This window comes from Nyctereutes procyonoides, unplaced genomic scaffold, assembly GCF_905146905.1.
Source record: "Nyctereutes procyonoides isolate TBG_1078 unplaced genomic scaffold, NYPRO_anot_genome, whole genome shotgun sequence".
Lineage (NCBI taxonomy): Eukaryota > Metazoa > Chordata > Mammalia > Carnivora > Canidae > Nyctereutes > Nyctereutes procyonoides.
In genome coordinates, this window is record NW_026575125.1 from 62,839,396 (window position 1) to 62,859,638 (window position 20,243).

The 20,243-nt window shown below is 38.3% G+C and overlaps 1 protein-coding gene across 1 annotated transcript; it reads left to right on the top strand.

The window, feature by feature from the left end:
* The first annotated feature begins 6,121 nt into the window (after nucleotides 1-6,121).
* On the top strand, nucleotides 6,122-7,207 carry POU3F4 (POU class 3 homeobox 4). The gene has a single exon (XM_055339139.1). It carries the CDS (start codon nucleotides 6,122-6,124, stop codon nucleotides 7,205-7,207), a length of 1,086 nt encoding a protein of 361 aa, XP_055195114.1.
* Nucleotides 7,208-20,243: the final 13,036 nt, after the last annotated feature.

Consider the following 20,243-nt stretch of genomic DNA (forward strand, 5'->3'; position numbering starts at 1 on the left):
AATTTCTGAATAAAGATAGCAAGTTAAATCTGATCACTTGATCATTTTCAAATGTGATATAGTTTTTTGCTCACTTGGGGGGTCTGTAAATTGTAATGTGAGCCCAGAACACTCTGCAGATTATTTACTGAAGGTCTTTTCCTGAAAGGAGCCCATATTTTGATCTGTAATCAAGTTTCCTGTAGCCCCTTCACCTCACAGGATTACAGAATGCTAGCCATTTCAGTAAATAGTATTACTAAGGAAAGAGCTGGGGGATGGGGGAGGGACAAGAGTGCAAGGAAAATAATCTCAGTTATCAATGAAATCAGAGCATTCTTACAATCTTGCATGTTAAAACCTTAATCCACCCATGAGGGAGAAGTGTTTTTTTGCAATTTGAGGCATCTCTCTTAACTACAAAAGTGACTTACAGAAGGTGTCTAAATGTTCAACTAGGTAATTTATTGATATCTTGGATACTGATCCACAGAGTTTAAAGTAATAAATTATCTCTACACTCCCTTTGATCTATCATACAGATGGAACACTTTTCTCTTCTTTAATACTTTCACCATTTCTGACTTTAAGAAAAAATCAAAATAACGATAAAAACCACCACTACAATTTAATTTGCAAATATTCTGCTCCTCCATTAAAAAATAAAGTTAATACCACATGAGGTCTGTATTTTGTAAAATCATCAACTGGGCTTTTCTGAAACTAGGTTTTGTCTAGAGTGCTAAACAAGGGACTGGAAAATGTCCACAAAGACTTCTAGACTTCCTAGTACCAGGAAAATGAGAGCCACACAGAGTACCGCACAATAGCTCTGTCTCTGTAGAGCTCTTTCCCTGGGAACCTGTAAGATCCGAGTTCACCCATTGACAATGGCAATGGCAAGGGAGGAATTGATCTCAGAAGAGAAACTGATACTGAATCAAAGGGACTTTGACAACACAGCTGCAGGAGCCAGCATCCTTTCCCTTCACAGTAAGGGTCTCTATTGTCCCGATCTTTCCTCTAACCATCCTATCACAGCCCCAACCACACAATTCCTCAGCACTTCCCAACTGACAATTGATTTTGTTAGTAAATGACTAATGTTCTTGAAGATTGAGGTATTTGTATTAAATTTCTTCATGATGGAGATTTTATTTTATTTTTTTTGAGATTTTATTTTTTAAATTAACCTGTGTCTGCTGCAGCATTCACTGTATGCTATCACTCTTCCCCACTCCCTCTTCCCTTTTCTCTGAAGGTCCTTTTCCTCATGTTCAAGGAGAGCCAATAGAGATCTAAAAATGAATTAATTGAGCTTGAATCACTATTGGTTAATGTCTACTAACAGTGTATAATTTTTAAAAGATTCTCCCCAGAATATTTTGAACCCCTTTCCCTTCCCTCCCAACAGTTTGTCAAGAAGAAACGGAGGGGAGAAGAAAGAGAAAGGGGAGAAGGAGGGTGGAAAGGAGAAGGACGAGGAATAAAAGAAAAGAGGAGGAGGAGGAGGAGGAAGAAGAAGAAGATAGAGAAGAAGGAGAAGGAGAGGAAGAGATGGTGGAGGATGACGAAGAAGAATAATAACAACAACAACTGTAAGAGGGCTACAGTAGGCTGGTTCTCTGAAGGGTAGCTGTGAGTCACGCTAAAAAACTCTAATGAGCTCAAGGTACAGACACCAAGAAAAAGGCTTCTTTCTCTTTTGCTTTCAGAAGCTGTCCAATTGTTTTCCTTCCCTTATGAGCTCCAGGTTATAAAAAAAGAAATTGTGTACTTGTCCCTTTCAAGCCCAATCTAAACAATCCTATTTCCAAAGTGGACTTGTGTTGAAGATGAAATTGCCAATATTAAGGTCACACCTGTGTGCCATGTCCTACTGTCTGGAAATTCATGCTGTGTTATACACATTCAAATATGGTCCTTTGGACTTCTTTCCTGATCCCCATCCTAACTCCCGTCAGCCTCAGACCACCTCCCCCTCCTGCAACTTGTACAGATAATGAGAATGCTTTATAATCTACATTCATCTATAAAATCTACAAGAGGCATAATCTCCATTTCTGAATGAACCTGGGCATAGACTGCCCAGCTGTGACCATGTTACTGTGCTATCACAGGTGTGCAACTTCAACCACATTAATCTTCTTAATTTCTTTATGAGTCCTTCCTAGCTTTCAGAGTGGCTAGGAATGTCTGGGAAGACACTCAGGAGTTGTTTTGTATCCTTAAATTTTGTGAGGAAGGAGAGTCACGGTGAACTTCCAGCTTACAAATAAATGAATGAACATGTAAATAAATCAAACCAATCTGCCTTGCTTTCAGAAATTAATGAAAATTCCCTCTTAGAAAACAAGCACAGTGATGGATAATTTGGGTGTGAAGGCAACCCAAGGAAGAATAAAGTTTGTGCTGTGTGCTGGCATAGCAAGAAACAGAAACCTGTACTTCCTTGCTGGAGATAGGTGTGTGGACTCACAGTAAAATTACAGTTCCTCCATTTTTAAGTTGGGCACCCCTTCTAGCTACCTTTTAGCTTTTAGCTTTTAGCTACCTCAACCTTGTAGGGTTGGGCAGTTATTATTATATTCAAACCATAGCTATATCTGTGGTAAATCAGATCTGAGGACCCCGCAGTGGAGTTGAAGATCAGGATGAAAAGAACACCAAGCTGTGCATTTAGCCCAAATACCCAAGAGAACAGGTTATCAGTGGTAACTTTGCATTTAAGGCAAAATCAATCTATGAAAAATAAGTTACAAGCTCTTTGCAACAGTAGCTTCGCATGTACTTATTTCTCTCCCATGTCCAGACGGGGTCGTCTATTGAATGAGGCTCTTTTATTTTGCATGGGGCAGGGGATTTGTGACCATGGTCCCCCCTTTTATTCCTCTCTCTATGGAAACCCAGATCATGGGGAGAAATATGCGAGGCTGAATAAAGAGAAGCCACAGAAAGGAGCGCTTGAGAGCGGCATCTGTTACACTTGGGAAGTTAGACTGACAAGAGAGGGCGAAGGCAACCTCTCCAGTAGATTAGTTAGAGCAGCAAGAATATTTTACTATATGCAGGTATTTTCTTCAAAAAATAAAACATCTTACATGTAAAAGAAGATTCTATTACAGCTGTTAGAGGATAGGACTGCACCTGAATTAGGTAGTGTCCATATTCATGGGAACTATTTTTTTAAAAAGGAAAGAAGGAAGGAAGGAAAGAGGGAAGGAAAGAGAGGGACGAAGGAAAAGAAGAAAAAAGAAGAAAAGGAAAAGAAAGATTATTACTTTTTTTTTTTTACTTCTGTCAGAAGCTATTCTTACATTAAAGGACTGCAGAACAAAGGTGTGAAAAACCTGTCGCTAGGTGCAAATACATCCTCCCGAAAGCTGCTCCCTCCCCAGCCTCTGGGCAGGGTCTGAACTGCTTTTGAAAGCCTGGCAAAACTGATTGCCTAGAGTAGAGGCTAAGGGCTAGAGGAAGGTTGATTATAAGAATTCAGGCAAGTCAGAATTGGAAAAGGACCCCCTTTTTTCTCCATGTAAAAGCCTTATAAATTGATAATTGCCTTAACCCCCTAAATGGCTAGACTAAGATTAGTAACTCTTTCACCCAAAGGAAGCTGTGATGGTGGAGGTGGGGAACACAACATTATAACAACATGGCATGATCATAATCTTTTTGCTCTTCTGGTTCCTTCACTGTGTTTCCCTCTGACCTCTAAACTGATGTGAGATAGACTACCAAATGGACCCTTGAACAGACAGTCTAACAGAGCACCTGAAAACTTATATTTTTGTATGATTTTAACAAGTACTTTTTTCTTCAGGAAGCAAAAGTTCAGGCACAAATGAGATTGTATCCTTACAAAGGAAGATATACACAGTTGGCAATTAAAGAAAGGATGTTCTTCTACAGAAAGAGGAGATAGATAAAAGGAAAGAAGGGAAGAAGAGGGGACAGAGGAAGAGAGGGAAAGGAAAAAAAACAATTTCTAGGTTAAAAGCATATATATATATATATATATATATATATATATATATATATATATAATAGGACACCAGCAAAGGAAACCACAATTTCAATGAGAAAGAGGAGGGGGAGAAGATGGCAAATTATCATCTCTGCCAGTAACTACTAAGTGTTTATCCTTTTTTGTTTTGTTTTGTTTTTAAGAGAGAGGGAAAGAAAGAAATAGATCTCAACCAGATGCCTGGTCTTCCTGCTTAATAGACACAATTTACATTTACCAATATAAATTCCTATCGGTCTCTGCTCTCAATAAGAAATTACTCATTTCACAGGAAATGCATGCTTTTTATCTATATAAAGGAATGGCAGAATAAGCTCACCTTGTTTTTATTTTTTCTCATTTTCTTGCATTTTCTTCAGATCTGTCTTCTTAGAGAAACTAATGCCTTAATGACTTTCTGGTAGCTGCAAGCCTTCTTTTATTTCTGCTAAATATATGAAAATGTATGCAAATTTAAATCAAGCTAAACCTAGGAGCTCTCGCAATATATTTAATGGAATTTCAAACCAATAAGGGAACTCTGATGCTGTCTTCAGTTAAGTGCAAATATAATTACGCAGCTAGGTTATCTTCAAAATCATGCAATGGAAGGTCATTTTTTTTTTTACTTCAGAAATCCAGCTGGGTATCCCTTGTTTCCTTTTCTCAGCTAGTCTTTGCATTTTCACTCCACTCAGCTTACAAGCAATGCCTTTGCGCAGGGCTGTGAAGTACGTGGGACTTGCCCTTTCCTAACTTATAAAAGCTTAGGAGTACAAGTCTTTCTTGTTTCCTCTAAGCAAAATGTGAAAACAGTCCAGTTCTCCCAAGCTGAAAGCAAATCCAAACTGATGGGGATGTGGTGGTGGCGGCAGGGGGTGGGGTGTAGGGGGTGGGGGCGGCTGCGGGCAGGGGGAGCGGTCCTTAATGCTAAACAGCCTGCCATCTCTCATCTCTCATTTCTTTATTTCTCTGAATTTTGGGGGCACACTAAATGATTCCCATTTACTTCAACTTTTCTGGAATGAAGAGGATAGCAGTGCATGTTATAAACAATTTTCCCAGGGGATGGCATCGGGTGCGGTAGTCATGAATGTTCTTCACTGTACCTACCCAGCTGGTCCATTGAATGTTTGGGGTGAGTGTGAGGGAGGGCTGCCTATTTCAGCAAGCATTGCCTCTGAAAAAAGTTCTGGGATCCCTGATGTGAGCTGACATGGAGCAGTAATAAAAACCAAGTCATCCAACTGACCAACTGGATTGGAAGGGAAACTTCAAAATAACTGAATTTTGCCAGTATCACATTAGGTTTTATCACTTTTATCACATAAGATTTTCCCAGAATCTTCTAGTTCTTCATGCCTTAAATAAAAATTTTCAGAAGCTAGACATCTCTTTCTTAGATGCTTTCTGACTTTGGTATTGAGTTTCTTATAAATGATAGAATGAAACAAAACAAGTCGAAATAGTTCTTACTGGAATCATGAACTTCAGTCTGATAGATCTAAGGTCCTATCAAAGGGGTTCCTTTGCTCAAAGTTTGCAGCAAGATTTGGTTTTGCAGTCCTCTGCACAGAACTAACCCAGAACGCTAAATGAATTTGATAAAAATCCCAATCCATTAAAATCTAGTTGATATTTAAACTGGTTATATTGTTTTAATATATTTTTCTTTCTCTATTTCGGTTAATATAAATAATACAAAAGGAATTCTAAAACTATTTTTTTCAACCTCACCTCCTATCCACCCCCCCAAAACACAAACACAGTTTCTTCTTATACTTCCCCCTCCACTACAAATATCCACGCAGCCAGGGGTGGGGGGGGTGGGGGGGCTAACCAAATAAGCCGCCGCCACTCAGCGTCAGGCAGCCAATGGAGCCGAAAGATTGATTTACTTCCTGCTCTGGTCTTACTGAAACTCTAGTGCTTCACCAGCCTAATTTGGAAAGTTAGCCCGGCCTCCCGTGCCTCCATTGGCCGAGCCCATGGCTGGCCAGGCCAAGAAGAGTTACAATTGGCCACAGAGCGTGCCGGTAACTCTCTCGCTGCTTTGGCTCCCCCCGCACCGTAGATGTCAAAGGCTGAAGCTGCTCCCTTTGCCATATTATAACTAGTAGGGGATCCTCATCGACCATGGCCACAGCTGCCTCGAATCCCTACAGCATTCTCAGTTCTAGCTCCCTAGTCCATGCGGACTCCTCGGGTATGCAGCAGGGGAGTCCTTTCCGAAACCCTCAGAAACTTCTCCAAAGTGATTACTTGCAGGGAGTTCCTAGCAATGGGCATCCTCTCGGGCATCATTGGGTGACCAGTCTGGGCGATGGAGGCCCGTGGTCCTCCACACTGGCCACCAACCCTCTGGACCAGCAGGACGTGAAGCCCGGGCGCGAAGATCTACAGCTGGGTCCGATCATCCATCACCGCTCACCGCACGTCGCTCACCACTCTCCGCACACTAACCACCCGAATGCCTGGGGGGCTAACCCAGCTCCGAACCCGTCCATCACGTCCAGCGGCCAACCCCTTAACGTGTACTCGCAGCCTGGCTTCACAGTGAGTGGCATGCTGGAGCACGGAGGGCTCACCCCACCACCAGGCTCTGCCTCTGCACAGAGCCTACACCCCGTGCTCCGGGATCCCCCAGACCACAGCGATCTAGGCTCGCACCACTGCCAGGACCACTCAGACGAGGAGACACCAACCTCGGATGAGTTGGAACAGTTCGCCAAACAGTTCAAACAAAGAAGAATCAAGTTGGGCTTCACGCAAGCCGACGTGGGGCTGGCGCTGGGCACACTGTATGGCAACGTGTTCTCACAGACCACTATCTGCAGGTTTGAGGCCTTGCAGCTGAGCTTCAAGAACATGTGCAAGCTGAAGCCGCTGTTGAACAAGTGGCTGGAAGAGGCCGATTCGTCCACGGGGAGCCCGACCAGCATTGACAAAATCGCCGCTCAGGGCCGTAAGCGCAAGAAGCGAACCTCCATCGAGGTGAGTGTCAAGGGCGTTCTGGAAACGCATTTCCTCAAGTGTCCCAAGCCTGCGGCGCAGGAGATTTCCTCGCTGGCAGACAGCCTTCAGTTGGAGAAAGAAGTGGTGCGTGTCTGGTTCTGTAATCGAAGACAGAAAGAGAAAAGAATGACTCCACCAGGGGATCAGCAGCCACATGAGGTTTATTCGCACACGGTGAAAACAGACACGTCCTGCCGCGATCTCTGACTGCAGGAAGCAAGAAAGTGGCCAGCCGCTCTGGGAGCAGGGCGGAATTCTCTCTCTCCCACTCTCTTCCTTTCACTTCAGCTTTATTATTGCTATCTAGAGACATGGCAATATCTAGATATCTAGATAGGGCTCTCTCTCTCCCCCAGTCTTTTTTTTTTCCTTTCTTTCTTACATTTTTTTTTCCAAAATAAGGGATTCTAACTTATATTAAGAAAGGAAACACACTCACACGTGCATCCAGGCTTCTCAACGCTGATACACAGTTGCGTTAAGCAGTCCAGGCAGGAAACTCCTATATGCTGCCGCCTGGGCAACTGCTTCCTCCAACCTTCTCTGCTGATCAATACATATTGTTTATTTTGAGTAAGGTCTGTTTGGTTGCTCCTCTCTTGGAAGAACAAGGAGTGGGGTAACGTGGGGGTGGGGTAAAGATAGGGGAGGGGGGTGGGACGACAGATGTGTGCCTCTGAATAACCTTACAGCGCCTTGGTTATAGCAGCCGTATTTCAGGTGAAATCTGTTTTACAATAGACTAGTTTTGCATTTTTTTAAACTTCTATAGCGTTTCTAAATGTCTGCGGTGTTTTACTACAAGCTGTACACAATATTTGTGAGATAATTTGTATCTAATCGGCCACGTTACTATTGCTATTATGATTATTCCTTCATTGAGCTGATGGTTTTCTAATTACTTAAAAATGGGAAGGGGGTGGTAGGAGGGGAAGAGATATCTACCCATCCACCTACTCCCTACCCTAAATCTGTATGGAGAGGCTAGGTACAATGGAGAGAGTTGTTGATGATAGTGGAATATATATATAATTTTTTTCAGAGGGCAGAGTGTCTAGGATAAGCAGAATACGCAAGTCGATTGGGTTTGCAAATTACCGCTAAGTAGAAGAGGCGACCTCGAAGGCTTCCACAGAGCAATCTGGGTGCCTGTGAAGGATTTGCCGGTGGCGCCCAACAAAAGAGGTTGGCCTGGGGAGCTAAGAGAGCTCTATACCTACCCAGATCGGGAATGCCTGCACTCAGAGCTCCCCACTGGCCCCTTGCCTCACCAGGACCGCCAACAAGATCCCACACCTCCGCTTTCCTAGGCGTAGTACTGCCTTCACACAAGATTGCTTTCTCTGGAGACGAGGACCCCACTGATGCTGGCGACTGGCTGTGTCAGTGCCTCCCATTTCAGTTCACAACCAGTTCACTGCTTGCTCTCTGAGTGAGAAACCGTTGGGGAGGGGTGGCGAGTGGGGTGGTATACAGGTGCTCTCTGCTTCCCGCAGAATGAAAACTAAATGATTGGCAAAGGTTACAAGGATTTGTACCACCTCCTCTCCCGTATATACATATCCTTGTCTCCAAGTGGGCTCATGGGAAGCGTCTCCACGCCTCGGACAAGCACAACTGGTAGAAGCCCACAGAGATGATTAAAGATAGCGAGCCCCCCGGGAGGCTGGGTTTCTGTTTTTGTTTGTTTGTTTTTGATTTTGATTTTTAATCTGTGTGTGAGTCTGTGCGTGACTGCGCATGCAAATGTGTGTGTGTGTGTGTGTGTGTGTGTGTAGATAGCTGTGTGTTTACTATTACAATACTATTACTATTTACAATAAAACAAAAACTGCATAAAATCTCCTTAGGCTGTGTAGAGATCCAAAAAATATGCAGTCGCGGAGGCTTTATTGCTAACTCTCATGTCTACACGCCAAGTCCACAGAGACACCTCATTCTCAATGAGCACACAGGAGCAGGGCTGGCCAAGCACCCAACACCCAGACACAGCCCACCAGTCCTGGCTCTGGGCTCTGCACTACTGGGCTGGCTGCCTGGACCAGCCTTCAGGTGCAGCTTCGGTAGACAAAGCTTCAAACTACCTAAGGACCAAAAAGCCTAGAGCCCCTTGTGAAGGTGCGTTAGTATGGGCTGCCAGGCCTCTGGTCCACCACACTGTGTCTCCCCCAGCTGCAGTTTGAAGGATATGTGTTAACTCAAATCTTGGACCTTTTTTTATTTTTTGTCAAGACTGCATTCTGTTGGTAATTGGGTTTTCGTTCTGGAATTTGTTTGTTTGTTTTCCACACTGAGTTCGTTAGGGTTTTCTTGTTTGTTTCAATTTTTTTCTTTTTCAGTTAACTGCTATGGTTCAAACCTGAGTTAACCCAAATATTTCTGCCGACTTTATAATTGTACAGTTTTGTATATTAAACGTTTTTGAAGTTATTAATTTAAAGAAAGAACATTTAGTTTATTCATTTAGTAACTGATGTATAATAAACACTATTTTCATTAAGAGTTGCTTTTTCAACTATTTTATTCAAATTGCCTATTGCAATTGCCAGCAATTATTTATTTTCAATAAATTCTGCATTATGTTTAAAAGAAAACTCAAAGATTAGTTGGGTGTCAAAAAGAAAACAATTTGCTGTAATGTTTGATGTGAACAGTTTTAGTCAAGGGGTTTATATTGACTCAATATTTTATTGTTGTAAAAGATTTAAAATAAAACATTTAAATAAACAATTTTTCCAAAAAATGCATTTTTTTTTCTTTCTTCCTTTTTTTATTGTGTGGTGGGTGAAGTGAAGCATTTAAATAGAGGCACATTTCTGGTGAGCAGAGCATCTGCTCTGCTTCAGGTTAGAAATCATTAGTCATTGTTTTGATTCTTGATTCTCCCTCTGACTTTTGGCCTTTTGTACACTCACATACACAGTGCAGCCTATTATCCTGAACATGCCCATGCTCACGCAAAACACGCCCTAAGTGGTGGGAAATGGTATGGAGAAACCTGGTGGGATAGGGGTTTATTTCAGGAGATGCCATATTAATGTTCTCTGAAAGGAGTGTGTCTGTCTCTAGTCTAGGAGACAGACACTTCTCTGAAACTGCCCCCCCCCAAAAAAAAAAAAACTGGACCCAGACTTTTGCTGAGGCTTTCATCTCACTTCAACTATTCCTCTTCTTCTGGTTTGGGACCAGTACCCTTCTGGTAGATGAACCCTCATTCCTCTGATGAAGGATGAAAAGATGACAAAATATAAAAAGTGCCCTCCTTCTTAAGGCTCCCCCTGGGCCCCAAAATCCTGATAAACTCTTGTCCAGTTAGTGTTGCCCACTAAAGCTGAATTCTGTTCATTCCTATATGACTTTGGGAGGAAGAAAAAAATCATTAGACAGAGACATTTGTAGGAGAAGTTTAATTTATTCTTCTTTTCCCACTCCTATGTACCATTTCAACTTTGTTATTTTGTCACAAGACTCTCCATAAAATAAGGGACAGTTACTTATAGTGAGGAGTGAGGAGTAATTAACTAAATCAGAAGCAGCTATGTTTTACGGATTTGTATTTACACACAAGACTTATCCAACTTTTTGTTTTAGAAGATGCATATCAAGCAGTAGACAAGACATTTAATTATATCTTTCCAACAGTAAAAGCCTTCTCAATTCAATATTCTGAAATGTTTTTGTTAGACAAAGCATAATCATTTAATAATTTTAATAGGTCAGGATTATCACATGTAATGTCCTGCATTTTTTAGATTGCCTAATTATTTACAGCTGCACAGTGCACAATGCACATGTGAGTGTTGTTAATAAAATATGCTACATGTTCTTTGTATGCCCATAGGCATATCTCTCTTTATAAATAATAGTGATTTTATAGAGATGTGTCTACAATCACAAAACATACAGCCTTAAAACTGTTGGCTCTATTTCTGTTCATAACAAACAATTTCTTTCTCTTTCCATATCCTACACAATTTTTGAATTGATTAAAAAGTTATAGCTTTTCTCATTAAGGTACACAGAAACCAACTAGCAATGTATTCTACAGTTTTTAATGGGACCACAAGCAGATATTTTAGGGGATAGTTATATAAACTAATAGATATAGACATCTGTCAGTATTCATCAATATTTTACTATGTATTAATGATAGATATATTTTATAAATATTTACAAGACTTACTTCTTTTACTGACTGTTTTCTTTTTCTTAAAATATAACTAAGGCCTAATTGGCTTTTATGATGACCTCTTTATCAACCTTGTTATATCATTAACAACATTTTCATTAAAATTCAGGGGATGTTGGTGCCTCTGCCTAGGACTTTCTTTGTATTGAGGTTGCTGCCATCCCATTCCCAACCAAAGCTGTTGTAGGAAAAGTAGCTTTGGCTTCAGTTTCTCTTAGGCCTTCTCTTCCATAATAAGAATTGGTGGGTTTCAAAAGAATAATATTTAATGGGCAAAGGTATAAGTTTCATTCCTATCACCTGATAAGAACAATAGAAAATTAAGAGATTGTGAAGGGAGTGAGATTTTGGAAGGGGTAAGATGTGAAAAGAGTGAGTATTTAGATGCTACAGATATTTTAACAAAGTTTAATATGTGAATCAAGTATATGTTTGTACGTAGACATGATTGTCTATATGGCTGTGGCTCTCTGTATTCATAACAAAAGGTAGATTACTAACCTCCAGCCTGTATCTTTTCAACAATAAAAGAAGAGAAATATTATTTCTGGGAATTGGTTTCTTGTCTTTAAAAAGAAAAGGGTAGGGGAAACTATTGTCTACATTAGCACATGAGCTGTGTTTGTCTTCAATAAAATCAAACACTGTTCCCTTGGAAATATTTAGCATTCAGATATTTCCCTTGCTCCCAAGTCAGGATGCTGTTGTTGCTTTAACTGCCTGTGGGCTGTAAGTAGAAACATAAATTTCTGTTTTTACTTAAAATATGTTTTGCAGTAAGGAGGGAGGAAAAGAAAGGGAGAATGGATTAATGAAAAATGATTAGAGGTTAAAACATAGTTTTCCCAAAACAATAATGCATTTTTTTCTACCTGTCATATTCTTTTAAAGACACATATGGAACTTCAAGATTGTGGAAATTATTTCTAAGAATTGGCATTTAAAACTCCAGAAATATAGCCCTTTCAAAAAGTTTTCAAATGAGGAAAAAGTAAAGATGCAAAGCACTACCATGTAAATTAATATCACTTGCACTAATCCATTCTGTAAAATAAAGGATAGAATATTCTTTATACATGCCCCCAAATAATAGTTTTAAAAATATCAATCCTCCAAGTTACTCATTTACAGATGTTAATTTTTGAAGCATTAGGAAAAGTGAATATAAAATATATTTGAAATCAATTTTTAAATTTTTTTAAAATAAGATGAAATAAAGTACGTTTTCTTAAGAGCACTTCTGGTGGAACATTTATAAAATTAAAGGATTATTTAAAAGAATTCAGTCTTGAAAAAGAAATCCAGTTAACTTAGACGTGCAAGAACCTAGATTATTGTTTCTATAAACAGAATCCACAAAATTAAACCCTTGTGCTTTCCAGTTAAAAAATACATTAGCTCATTATGCTTTCTTTCATAAATATGAGTAAGGAACTTTTACCTATTCACACATGATCTAACTCACTAGCTAGAACACTGGGTTTCTTCACAACCTTATTTGTTATCAAGGAGGATTTAATATAAGATGGGTTCATCCTGGATGCCTTCCAAGGGGGCTTGTTTGCTCTAAGGGAGAGAATTATGAGACAGCTGGCTTTTGGGTGAAACTCTACAGTATTATATATAGACACCTACTCACAACTGTAATTAGGTGTCTCTACCTACACTTCTTCTATCTTTACCACTCCCACCTCCCCCTTCTTCTATCCTTACACTTCCATACTAACAGGGTGATGTAACGGACAGCAGGCTGTTCTCAAAGACAAGAAAAACACCAACTCATTAACCAATTCATTAGGTATGTTTTTTCATCTCTCCAGCTACTCAGTTTCCACACTATTCTGGTATAGCCAATTGAAAAGACAAAAAAAAATCATTCTATCAACTTCTTGTTTTAATTATATAATGTCAAAAAATCTAGTTTGAGCCATCCTCCCCCAAAACCTGACACATGTACACTGAATTGACTGCTTTCATTATCATCTTGTAAATAATGTCTGTTATATCAGCATTGATTCTTGGGCAGAAGGGGGGTCATGTAAATATTTTTCATATTGCTAGCTTCTCATCTTCCCCAATTATTTTTCACATACTGGAGAATCCCATTATAATGTGGCTGATTATCTCCTAGATTTGACCAGATTCGAGACCAGCCTTTGCTCTGCTCCCTTTCACAGATATGAAAAAGCCTACTATAAAAGTGTACTTGGAAAGTGGGTGTTGTATTCCTCCCAGACCAATATTAAAGAGTGGTTTGTTCCACAGAATTTATATCTAGCAAAGGATTGTACCTTCCATAGTATTTGCAATCTGAGCAGAGAAAACCACACACATACCCACACCACCTGCTAAGATCACTGCTTGATATCATATTTTGAAAGCACAGAAAGTAGAAGGTTATGTACCAAGGGTAGTTGTTAATTGGGCTCCAAATGGCATATGATCTCAAACTGCAGGAAAAACAGCTGTGTGAGTGGATTCATAGCACAGAATAATACCATTTTTCTTAATGTTTTACTATTCACAGTGTACTTGCAGAGGTGTTCGTAATGTTCATCTTTAAAATCAGTTTTTTTCTTTATTGCCACAGGTGTACACATATATACATATATTGGAAAGGTCAGAATCAAAGACAGAAGTATGTCTTGAACCTGTGGTGACCCAGGAAAAGAACAGAAAAAAATAACATTTGTGAGATTTATTGGCATAATCAGGAACTTTGCTTGTTCAAAACAATGCACAATAGCCACTGTTAAGGGATAGGGATTGACATGCTCAACAGCGAGCAGCAATTTTCTTTCCTTTTTTAAATTTTTAACAATTTTTTAGCAATTTTCTACAAGTGAATTATTTTATTACAGGAAGAAGAGCTGAATGCGTTTACACTAAATTTTTGAATTCTGAACCTTTGGGGTGGAAGTGGTTGAAATTCTAGATAAACATATTTTCTTTAATCACTTTCATTTTCTATGTTATATCCTGGCAGGGAAAATCCAAACTTCCCTTGATTATACATTAAAACTAAAACTAAAGTAAAATTTCAAAGTACCTCTTTCATCCACCTTGAGTCTTCCCTCTATCATTGTCCATGGTGGAATAGACATTGTTGGCTCTATGGCTGTTTTCCATCGGCTTCCTTAAGGGCAGCTCTAAGGAAGATGGTATGGAACGGATTGCAAGACAAAGGGCTTGCTGCCCCCCCCACCCGCCCCCCAGAGCTCCAGTCTCTCACCTACAGTGGAAGTTCAAGTTCTATATTCTCTTCCACTCCTTAGTGCTCTGCTTCTGCATGTGCTGGTTTGATGTCTTCTGCTGAATTAGAAAACTAACTAGCTTTGTTTTGTTTTCAGTGGATGACAATTATGTCTACAACTGGATAATTTTTAAATTGCTGATTTAAAATAATTTTATTTTTTGGAGACTTCTCTATCTGATTTGTATTTTGTACTGTATTTATGCATGATTTAGAGAACTTGCAGATAGAAGAATTTAAATAAAGGCAGTAATATTTTCAATTTATGCACTACCTTTCCTCCTTAAAGATCCCTAGGCACTTTAGAAATGATGTATACAATACACTCTGCAACAATCAATATGCAAATCACAACAGAATGACCACTTCAGGCCACATAAAATGACCACACTCCATCCAGGCAAAACCTCATTAATATCAATAGGAGTTTTGTGCACAATTGAAGGGCAGTCAGTATATGCCATGGGTCTCATTCATTGCCGTGTAAGAATATGAAAAGTCCATGGTCTCTTATCACAAAGGAATAAAGTCTTACATTTTAATGTCATCATATTTGAAGAAAAAAGGCAAAATGAATTCACACATATTAGATAATTGTTGCTTAAACTTATCTTTGAGCCTTTTGGAGAAAAAAAAATGTTACTTGGTAACTCAAAAACCAGTGATACTTAAAAGTAATTGTGCATAATATTTTTAAATGAAAATTGGTACAAACATCTGTAGAAAAAAAGCTTAAATGGAAAAACTTAAAACTTACAGTCTGCTGGTTGTTTCTAATTACACATACACACAAACACACACAGAGAAAGCACACACACTGGACTTTTTAAAGTAACCATTGAAACTTCTTAAGCTAATAATAACCATGCAAGTAACTCCTCTCACCCCCTACTAACACCACCCAGTCTGCATTTTGTGAAAATGAATACGCTGTTCAGTCGAAGGGGGTGGATTCAGTATGTCTTACATGTATTAAGGTAAACGGGGCTTTCAGGACAAGAGACCCTTAATACTCTAATAGAGAATAATTTATTTTCTGGCTCACTTTTAACCCTTTGGACTATGGGATATGTGATACAAATTGGAGCTCCTCTTCAGTGTAAGTGGTGCCAACTATACGCTATCATTACCTTTTGATGATATGCAAGCAGTTTTAACAAAATTCTGCAAAATACATAAGAAAAATCAACCTACCTGTAATGAAGCTGAGTATTTATTGGAAAATATTTGTTGATCTAATCTCTTTGTGCCTGCTTTGACCCTATTCCATGCCTCGGGCTGTCAGAATTGTGCAGTCCCTATTCAAAGCTCAATGTCAAATTAAAAAGTGAGGAGAATGGAGCAGCATAATAATAGCTTAAAGCTATTCTCCACCTTCCCATAAACAAACATATGAATTTCAAAACCCAGTATTTTTTGCCAAATGAATATATTCAGATTTTAGATGTCAGTTGTAGAATAAAAATAGCTACAACATCCAATTTAACAAGTATGTTTATTGAGTGCATACCAGCAGTATGCAGGGCATTATTGGGTTAGAATGTAAAAGGTATGTAGTAAGGTATGGAGCTTGTTTTGAGGAGCTAACAATCCCTAGGGAAAACAGAAATAAGATAAAAATGTGAACAATTATTAATTAAATGAGATTGGAAAGTGCTGGAGATACTATTGCCAAATTTGGTGCCACTGTTCTATATTTTTGTTTTTACTTTTTAATAATACATTATCATGTTTAAACAGAAGATTGTTTATGCTACTTTGATAATATTATGCATCTTTGTTGAACCCCAGATAGATGCAATTGTTAATTGACTTATATGTATAGACACTGAGAGTCATTGTATCATTTGCAAATTCCTAAAACAATATCTAGCTCTGATAAGATTGAATTATGTTTGTATGGAAATTTTTAAAAGAGATAAAGTGCAGAAAGATAAACACATTGTAAACTTCTAAAATTCACTGCCTGTTTCTCCTCTCCATACTTTGAAAACTTGGGATAAATGTCAGGCAACATGACCTATATGAAATGTTTCTCTCTCCTTATTTTCATCTCTTTACCTCTAAAGGATTAGTCTATCCCACAATTCTGCAACTAATAACTTGTGTTTGTGTTGAGGAGGGGTCTCAACTTCACCAGAAGGTGCTGAGTCATACTCCAAAAATATTCTTATGTGATCTGCTCCCACTATGGATTTCCTTGTATAACATTTATGACATGGTAAAACCACAAGGCAAAGAAGAACATGAAAAACACATTTCCAGATCAGAAATTCCTGTTGGAAAATATAAGGGTATTGTGATTTAAACAAGAAAGGGGAAAAAAACCAAAAGCCTGGCAAACCCCTTTTTAAAAATTGAATTGTTCTCAGCTAAACGCCATTCTCATTGAAATTTTCTGGAGTGTGTTTCTGCTAACAGTGGGTGAAATAATTTCTATGAGTTTAGATATCTGTGGGGGAAATGGGACTGATGTTTCAGGTGTGACTATTTTGCTGACTTGCTAGGATAATATTCAGAGTTAAAAAGAATTAAAAAAACTGAATCCCTAACAAAAATTCAGTAAATGGGGAATGTATCACGTCTTTTTTTTCTTTTATTTATATATCTTTTCCTCTTCCAAATGCATTCAACAAAGTGAGGATTGTAGCACCATTTCAAAATTTCCAATTATTTTGTGGGAACTATGGTCAGTGTGAAATATGTTCCTTAACACAGATAAAAATTAATCAGAAGAATAAGAAAGTCATTCTCAATAAGCCTACATGTAAATAAATAAACACAGAGTTCTGGAAGGCAGAAGCATGCTTTTCTTGGAGGAAAGGGCTAGAAACACAGTGGACAATCTCATGACTATGCAGTCTTCCTAGCTAAGCCTTCTAGGATAGATTGTCAGCGCTGTCTGTCATGCTTTTCAGGAAACTGAGATAAACTTTGAGTAAAGTCACATAGGTACGATTATGAGCAATGCTCAAATGGGACCCTTATTGACCGAGAAAATGCATTTTGAGTTTGTTAAAGGCATCCCAGACACATTTATGTCAATATCTTGGCTGTGATATTATAGTACAGTTTTGCAAGATGTTACCATTGGATGAAAAACGGTAAATGGTACACAAATCTTGCTAGATTATTCTTTTTTTTTATTTTACCAAGTCCACTTATTTTTTTAAAATTTTCTTTCTAGTAATTCCTTACAACTTCATGTGTATCTATAATTATCTCCACTAAGCTTTTAATTTCAAAAATTGAGGCACAATTTTAACATTTTTAAAAAGCTGGTACTAATTATTTTCCTGTCATTCAGTAACTTTCAGGACTCTAAATGTTGACCTTTAATTTTTCTAGGTTTTTCTTTTTTGCAGGAAGAGGGAGGTGTTAAGGAACACAGTGTCTGAATAAAACCAGCCTGTTCTGACTTCTTGAATTATAAATAATCTCCTATATCTGGTGTTTATTGAGCATCAAACCCATACTTTGAATCTGGAAACCTTGGTTATCTACCTAGGATGCTGTCTGGTTGGTTTAACCCCTTTCTGAGATGATTGCTTATAAAACCAGTCCCAGCTTCAACCCAGGAAAAGGCAACAGAATTAAATTGGTGCCCACGGAATAATTTATCAGAACTATGTACGGACATCTTCAGGACATATAATTTTAACTGTTCAAAAAAAATAATAAAACAAACATTTATTGAGATTCTGACATATCCCAGAATTAAAAATCAGTATAGTTCTGGGGATTTATTTTGTGTTCTCTGGATTTTGACTTGTTGTAACAAATCTGCAGCTTAACTACCTGTGGGACATTGACCAAGTTCTTTAACCTCTTTTCTCAAATATTTATCTATGTATTTGAAAGAGAGAGAGAGAGAAGGAGTGAGAGAGCAGAATTGCAAGTAGGGGAAAGGGCATAGGGAGAGAATCCCCAAGCAGACTCCCCAGTGGGCATGGAGCCAGACAGGGCTCAATTCCAGGACCCCATGAGATCATGACCTGAGCTGAAATGAAGTGGAACGCTTAACCTACTGAGCCACTCAGGCACCCTGAGTTCTTTAACTTCTGTGTTTTATTTTCTCATCTGTAAAATGGAAGTAATAATGATCATACCTATCTATTGGGTTGTGAAAATTAAAAATATAATTTATGAAAAATGCATAACTTAGTGCGTGACACCTAGTAAATAATCATTTGATATTAGCTTTAATTGATCTGAACGTTTCTCTTCCTTTTCTATGGTCCTAATGTAAGGAACAATGCAATATGTTTGAAATATATCTAAACAGACTTAAAAAGAAATTCCCTTTTTAGTATTGACTACTGCAGTTATTCACATCCCTCTTCACACACATTTCAATACACATGACAGTTGACATTTATATGAACAACAGATTTGATGGCTTTTTCAGGATTGTCTGCTACTCCCTGGACATTAACTGTAATGCATGAGCTTGAGAGCGATATCATCCAGACAACCAGTAATCTGTTTATATTTATTTTTTAATAAAAGGCAAATAACACATACACTTTGATATTATAACTATAATACAACACACTCTTTGTGACACACCTCACAATATATTGAAACACAATGGTGTGTTGTCACACCAACTGAAAATTGCTAGCACATAGGAATGTCAATGAATTTCTTAACCTAAAGCATAGGCAAGTAATACTGCTATTCTCTTGGCTTAAGCATTTTAACCATAATATGTCTTATTCCCATTAAGGAATAGAATTCAAAAGTAACTCCATTATAATAATGTAAAAATTCCCAGAAAAGATGGTTAAATATCTCCTTTATGTTCACCATCATTTAAAAAAAGATTCTATTCCTAAATAAATAGATTCTATTCTATTCTATTCTATTCTATTCTATTCTATTCTATTCTTCTATCCTATCCTATCCTATTCCTAAAACATTTATAAAAACCCAAGAAGGTTTCCCTAAAATTGTGAAAGCACATATATTTTAGGTGAAAAAAAATAGCTTTGACCTTTTCAGAATTTGTGAAGTTTGACTCACTATCTGTTCCTATTCTTTCTGCTTGCAGTCTTGATAAACCATGGGGGCAAAACAATATGGAAAATCAATCAAATTGCAAAATACTGAAAAGGTTAAAGTCTATTTTTATGAGTTTATTCTCTGTTCATAGTCATTCACAGATTGCATTGGGCATTACATTTATTGAATCTCATTTTTGTAATAAATATTCCAATGTGAAAGAAGTGGGCAAAAACAATTTGATTCGTTTTTCCCCTTGGTATATTTGTATGACTAGCAGGCAAAATAGACTTTAAGACAACAAGCTTTATCTGGAATAAAGAAGATCACTATGCCATCATAAAAGACCACTTATGAAACATTTAAAAATATGAACTTATGTTTACCTGATAACATAGCCACAAAAAACATATGAAGCTAAAATGCACAGCACTACAAGGAGGATTAAAAACAAAAAACAAAAACATAGCAGAGATGGAGCAGTTCCAAGAAGGAACAACATATAGAGAGTGATCATGAGCATGGCAATTAAATTGGAGTGGAAGTCAAATGTACAGGACCACTAAAATAGAAGAGAAATAAAGAGTATAATGCTAAGAGAAATAAGACAATCAGAGAAAGGACAAACACCACAGAATTTCACCCACTTGTGGCATAAGAAACAAGACAAATGAGCAAATAAAAAAAATAGTGAGATGGGACACCTGGGTCGCTCAGCGGTTGAGTGTCTGCCTTCGGCTCAGGGTGTAATCCTGGGGACCTGGGATTGAGTCCCACATCAGGCTCCCTGTGGGGAG

Bases quoted from the DNA above. Each gene is read 5' to 3' on its own strand.
- POU3F4 (XM_055339139.1), top strand. From the start codon at position 6,122: ATGGCCACAGCTGCCTCGAATCCCTACAGCATTCTCAGTTCTAGCTCC.